Raw genomic sequence first — 7,155 nt, 5'->3', positions numbered from 1 at the left:
CATAAGTCTGATATTAGCCCATATGTCTGATACCAATCTAAAAAATCCTCTTCAGACTCATGAAACACATGCAATGAAGCGAAATGCAAAACAATCAAGGGCCAGTGGTAGAAAGTCTTTGGATCCAGTGGTGTTGTAAGTATCTCAGCGCTGGCAGGGGTCTCTCCGTGGCTTCTCTGGCTTCAGAGGTGTGGTTGCGTCCATGTGGCTTGTCTTCTGCAATGTCTCCCAGGGAGTGAGCAGAGAGAGAGAAAGTGTCCCCTGCCTCCAAGAAGGAAGAACTAGATTTCCCAGAATTCTCAGGAGAAGGCCATGCCCACAGAAGTCTCTTTGGCTTTCTCTAGATTGACAGCCTAGACTCCACCCCTACTTTCTTAATTCTTACATTGACACCAGATTAGGTGACTACCACAGATCTCTGGATTCTTGTTTCCACTTGCAAGAAAGAATTCAGGTGAGGGACAACATTCAGAGGAGAGTCAGAGAAAAGGTTTGAACAGAGTGAGAGTATTGAAGTGGGTTACTTAGCTGTAAAGTTGCCAAGGGCACTGAGCTAGTCCAAGGGCACTTGTAGAATGAGGAGTTAGGTATTTATTCTAATGGAGTCCTTCCACCATTGGCTAATTTTGCAGTGAGGCTTCTGTTATCGGATGGATTTCTGGTACAGGCATCAGGTACATGCACTCCTGTACCCTAGAGTTCATGTTGTGTCCTGTGATCAGGCCCTTGGCTGAGGTGTAATTCAGTCATCAGGGAGAAGAGAACCTCCTGTCTTTCCTCACCCACACCTTTTCACAATCCCCATCACTTCTATTGATAAAGAACTGGGTCTTATACGCCCTGCACCTTCTTTGGTGCCAGGGAGGCTCTGGGGAATTGTTCCTCTACCTCCCTTTTGAATTTAGATTCCTTCTTCCCCTGCACTCTGTTCTGTCTAGCTAACAGCTTTCTAATATGGTATATAATTTGCTTACATGTACTATTTCTCTCTATTAAAATTTTAATAAATTACTTATAAACAATGCTATATTCATATAGCATTTAATTATATAGCACTGCTAAAACATAAGCTCCACGTGGGCAGAGATTTGTGTCTCTTTGATTCATTGCTTTGTGATAGCAACTCAAAAGATTCTAGCATCAGGCATAAGTCCAATAAAAGGTGTCCTCTGAGTAAAGTGGTGAAGTGCTGAGCTGCTAACCAAAAGGTCCATGGTTCAAATCCACTGGCCAATCCTTTTGAGAAAGAGGTGGCCATCTGCTCCAGTAGATATCACGGCCTTGGAAGTCAAATGGGGCAGTTACATGAGTCATAATTGCCTGGAGGGAACTGGGTTTGTTTTGTTTTGTTTTCAAGTGTTTAACGGAAAGGCACTTACTGAAGAAGAACAGTTCTATATGGGACATTGTATAAGGACAGACACCTTCCTCAGTCATAGTTATTGGCTCAGTGTCTTCTCTGTGACTGGCACATAGAAGGTATTTAATAAATTTATGTTGAATGAATAGATTGATCAAATCCAACTCTAAGTCAGCAGAGCATTTGGTTCACACAAGGGTAAGATGTTAAATATTACTCTTGAGATTTTATGGCCTGTCAACAAATTGTTTCTCTCTGCAATACTTCTTGTAGTCGGATGGCAGGTTTGAAGACACATTAATAATCAAGTGGTTTTAATAAATGCATATTGAGATGATATCCCACTCTCTTTACGTAGCTGAAAGCAGAAGAGAAGGCACCAAAACAAATAAAAACCCATAATTTTCAAATTAGATTTCTTCCTGCGTGGGCATATAATACCTACTCTTAGTGAGATAAACGGTGCTAAGACCTCATCCACTCCTTAATTAATATCATGAATAAAGAAATTCCAAGCTGTGAATTATTTGGAAGCGGAGAGTAGTAAAGTTAAGAGCCTCTTCACTTCTGAAAATGGCGTACTTGGTTCCACGAGGGCATCCAAAAGCAATGAACAGTGCTGTCTGCAGTAGCTGGCTCGGAGCTCTCCTCTCTTATGTCTGATTCCTTAAGTGCTTGATGCTATATTTTAAGACTTTGTCTGCACTCATTGGAAGTGAGAACTGAAGATGTCAAGGTGTGTGAAGATGCTAGATTCCATGATGTCTTCTACCTTAGTCATAGGAGTAGGCCCATAACCAGCACCACCATCATTTATAGAGCTTCTTTGCTGCTCAAGCCTCTGGATTCTGGACCATCTCTTTTTTAATCTGTCATCTGAAGGTTGTCCTGGGAAATAGACACTTGGACCTTTGTGCTCAGGGTGTCCAGAGAGGGTGAGGCAGCTACAGGGAGGAAGTATATGTTTGGCACCCCAAAGGGACATTTTCCCTGAGAAATGACCCCATGTCTCTTTGCCCCATCAATGGCCATCGCTTTGACCTTTCACCATAGCTTCTTTGTATTTCTATTAGTCCTCGTCCTTACTCTGACCTTTTTATATTTTATTAGTTATTACGTGCTGAGTGCTGAACTAGTCATATCTCATTTTCATATTTCTTTTTAAAAACATAATGAAATCTGCATATCATGGGGTCCTTGAGGCCTAGAAAGATGTTCTTTAACCAAGATCACATGACTACATATTCTCCCTAAATAATACATTATTTGAGGGAAGGAATTATTCTATATTCCTCTTTATACTTGCTCAGCATCACATGCTTGTTGAGTAATGTTTGCTCCAATAGATTTAAAAATCAGGAATATTGGGAAATGCTCATCTACCAATGTGTAATGTCCCAAAACCTAAACAGAGATCCTGGGAGGGCAGAGGTGTGTATAGCATTATTTATAGGTTAATGTCTGTGTCAAATTAGCTGTGACCGAGGATTTCTCAACATCGTATTAAAAAAACAAAGAGAGAAAAAATCAGCTAAAACCTATGGCCATTGAGTCTCTCCCGACTCGTTCCAGCCCTGAAAGACAGAGTCGAATTGCACTATAAGGTTTCCAGGGCTGTAAATCTTTAAGGGTGAGGACTGGCACAGCTTTCTCCCACAGAGAAACTGGTAGGTTTGAGCTCCTGACCTTTGCGTTTGCAGCGAAATGTTTAACTGCTGCTCCACCAGGACTCCTTTTCCAGCCGGCAAACCCTTCTAGTGCCTTTCTTTTGACAAATTGAAAACTTACTCAGAAGGGTTTTCCATTTCCAGTTTCTTAACCTATTATCTCTTGTTTTGCACTCTTGAAGAAAAACAACAAAGTAGGGTGAAGTGTTTGGAAAAAATGAATTCAGAGTATTTTGAGGTTTGCATTTATATTAATACATTAGAAGAGTTGAATTATTTCTTTCTTTTCCACTCTCCCAGCTAAAGCAATAGAAGTACCCAGCTTACATTAGTAAGAAAGCACATTTTAAATATCCTTGCCTGGTCCCGCTGCAGATTTCACTGTGCCTGCATGCCTCTTTCTGTAATCAAATATGATTCTGCGCACATTCTCTTAAAATAACATAGTTACGTTATTCATATTAAAACAAAATGTAGACTTATTCTAAAAGATTTACTTTAGCAGTAGTAGTACTTTATTTTTAAAGTAGTGTTTCAAGTTTAAAATGTGCTCTCAAAGTCACTGATTTCTCATGTGGTAATTATTTATAGGAACTTTTGAAAAAGTAATTAGGTTTTTCAACTTGACAGTGCTTTTAGATGCTGTGAACTATAAATTAATATATAGTGAATTTGTTATGAATTCTATGGCCCATCTGGTCTTTTATTTTTCTGTGGTAAGTACTAACTCCAATGCATTAGGGTAATTGATTTTCTGTTTTCTTAGCCCCAGATGGTCCTCCTGAAAATGTGCATGTAGTAGCAACATCATCTTTTGGCATCAGCATCAGTTGGAGTGAACCTGCTGTCATTACTGGACCAACTTTCTATCTGATAGATGTGAAATCGGTAAGGTGTGTCTTACCATCTGGCAAAGTCAGTATAGAGCATGGTTAGAATTTCAACTTTTGTTAAACAATATGAGTTTGAATTAGGCCCACAATTTGCTTAACCTGTCTGTGTTTCGGTGTGTGTAGATGTGTATGAAATAAAGACATCCCCAGGGTAGAGAGAGATTTGTGGGTATGAAATAAGTTATCATGGAACCATTGGGTAAGTGCTGGACTGCTAACCATAAGTCCAGTGGTCCAAAGCCCCCCGTGAATACGTGGAGAGGAACCAATATGTGAGGAAATTGCGTTCAATACCAGACAAACTGAGGTTGCAATGTCTGAGCAACCTTCCCAAGAAAAGTTATATGCACATGTGATTCTGTAGTTTTAGCACGTTTTGAAAGTATTGGTCCTTAAGTGACATTGAAGAATAGATTAGATTACCTGTGGGGTGTGTAAAGTAAGATGAGGATTTATGCTGGGAATTGTACACTGGGGTTTTGTCTTGGAAAACAAAAACATTTAAATATTAGGGCACAAAAGACTGAGTTGGTGCAATCAGTCAGAAGGAAGCCCACATGTGAGAGGCAAACCTCTCCCCTGCAACAGACTGCTCAGCACTGTGGACACTGCAGACCAGACTTGTTAACTAAGGGCACTGGGCTTTCTTGGGGCCCTACTTGGGTTTTACTGGGACTGATAACTTCGCTTGCCCAGTACCATCGAATACATTTAACTAGTTTTTGCTCTCTATCTTGTGTCTTGATTTTCTCATTTTAGTATGGCTTTATTTCTTTGTAGATGGAAATTTTTTCACCTTTAGTTATTATTAAAAACAACAGTTATCGTTACGGGGCAACTTAAGAGATTATTGGCACAGCTGCTCGCTCATTTGGCCTTCAATTCATGTTTCTTAGAGAGGATTTGTAGCGATTTTAGTCCATAATTGGCACAAAATAATCAGTGTGCATGATATCCTGGGAATGTGCACTAAAAGCACATTATGAAATAATAAAGCTGTGTCTGGTCCAATGAAAGACACTTTATTAAATGAAAATACTTTTAAACAGTTGATTATGCTTAATGGAAGGAAAATGAAACATTTAAAAAGTGATTTTGTAGTCCCATTATTTGGATGGAAGGGATAGAATTAATATTTTGATCATTTATTTTATCTTAGATGCACATGAACTTCATATGAATCATCTTATCTCATGTAGCAACATGTGGTGCAAACTTTCTTTTCTTCATCTTACAGAAGGGGGAACTGAGACATAGAGAAGATCATTTTTTATATAGCTAAATCTGGCTAAAACCAGCCCACAATGGTGTGACAAAACTGAAAATTCACTACTAGCAAGTCAATTCTGACTCCCAGTGACCATGTAGAACAGAGTAGAACTGCCCCTTTGGGGTCTGGAGCTGTGTGTCTTCCTGGGGAAGGCAGCCTAATCTTTTTCACATGCAGTGATGGCTGGTGGGTGTGCTACTGACCGTATAGCTAGCAAGGATCACTGTTGGTGTGGTGGTTACTCATTGCACTACATTCTTCAAGGTCAGTAGTTTGAAATCACCAGCTGCTCCACACTCCTTTGATTAAGGATTTCAGAGGAGGGCAGGGGTGGGGAGGGAGGGGAAAAAAGAGGAGCTGATACCAAAGGCTCAAGTAGCAAGAAAATGTTTTGGGAAATGTTGATGGCAACATATGTACAAGTGTGCTTTATAGAATTGAATGATGGATTGCTAGAAGATTTCTAAGAGCCCCCCCCCAATCAAATGATTAATAATAATAATAAAGGTACAGTCTCTGAAACCCACAGGGGCCGTTCAATCCTGTCCTCTAGGTTCGCCAGGTGTCCGCCTTGGCTTATGACAGGGCTGTGGGTTTTGGAGTCAGCATCCCAGTGGGACACTCACCAGGCCACTTGAGCTCCCTAGGATATGAGAAGAGAAAGGGAATATCTGCCAGTTTGCAAACACAGTGTGCCAATTTCACATATCTAAAACCAAGCTGACGCACTGCCATTGAGTCAGTTCTGATTCATATTGACCCACCATATGTTAGCTCTCCAAATCCTGGGCATCTGAGATAGCAAGAAGTCAAGCTCATCCTAGCACATCAGTCTCCCAGGAGTTTCAGAACTAGGTGATGCTGTTGTTCTGAACGGCCAGCGAGTTAATCCCAATACATGGCAACCCCAAGTACACAGGGTAGTTTTTCAAGTCTCTCAGGAGCACTTCACCAGACCTGTTTTCTGTGGTACCTCCTGGCAGATTCAAAATGCCAACCTTTTTTTGGAACACATAGTAAAAAAAAACAATGAAACAAACAAACAAATTCACTGCCATCGAATCAGTGCCATTTCATAGACCCTTTAGGACAGGGTAGAACTGCCCCTGTGGGCTCCTGAGATGGTAACTCTTTATGGGGGTACAAAGTCCTGCCTTGTCCCCACGGAACTTCTGGTGGTTTCAAACTGTGGACCTTGCAGATCACAGCCAAACTCGTAACCAGTAGGCCACCAGCACTCCTTCCTAGAGTCTTTTAGTTAATTCTTTCATTTGTGGAATATAGATATTCAAATACCTCCATTATGTCAGCCCTGTGCTAGGTGCTGGTTATGTAGATAGGAACAGTATCTCCTTAGCACCGTCAAATGAGGTCATCAAGCTGCGACCTGACTGACAGACTAGACTCCTGTCTTTAGTGAGTTCTCTGCAGTTCATTTCATACGTATGCACATATTAAAAAAACCTGGGTTCCCAGACCAAGGAGAAGCATATGCCATTGACTTAGGATGTAGGGTGCAGACAGGGCCTCTGGCAAGCACCAGCTAAAAGACCACAGAAGTCTTCCATTAAAACACTCCACTCTAGCAAAACTTGACCCTCTTAAATGAAACACAAGCCAACACACAACAGAAACAAATTCACTGCCATCAAGTCAATTCTAATTCATAGCGACCATATAGACAAGGGAGAAGTGCTGTGGGTTCCCAAGACTGTAACTCTAAATGGGGATGGAATGCCTTATCTTTCCCAAAATGAAAATACACATACAGTCATAAAGAGTTCTATAGGAAAATAGGCTAATGTCAAATGGAAATGTATTTCAAAGCTATGTCTTTAAATTTTTTTAACAAAACAAACGTATTACCTTCAAAGTACACTCCAGTACACTTTATACATTTGTCAAATCTGTGATTCCATTCTTGGAAACAGTTTTTAAACTCATCTGTTGGGATGGCTGACAGCT

At 40.6% G+C, this 7,155-nt stretch overlaps 1 protein-coding gene across 1 annotated transcript in view; it reads left to right on the top strand.

Annotated features, from left to right (window-relative positions):
- PTPRQ (protein tyrosine phosphatase receptor type Q) overlaps positions 1 to 7,155 on the top strand; it is a 276,229-nt gene that overhangs the window by 191,480 nt on the left and 77,594 nt on the right. Inside the window, 1 exon segment of the mRNA XM_045288666.1 lies at positions 3,794 to 3,915. Within this exon segment, the coding sequence (XP_045144601.1) occupies positions 3,794 to 3,915 (122 nt within the window).

The sequence above is a fragment of the Echinops telfairi genome, unplaced genomic scaffold (genome assembly GCF_000313985.2).
Source record: "Echinops telfairi isolate 266 unplaced genomic scaffold, ASM31398v2 ScPeMD7_2;HRSCAF=8, whole genome shotgun sequence".
Lineage (NCBI taxonomy): Eukaryota > Metazoa > Chordata > Mammalia > Afrosoricida > Tenrecidae > Echinops > Echinops telfairi.
This window is presented reverse-complemented; position numbering and strand designations above follow the sequence as displayed.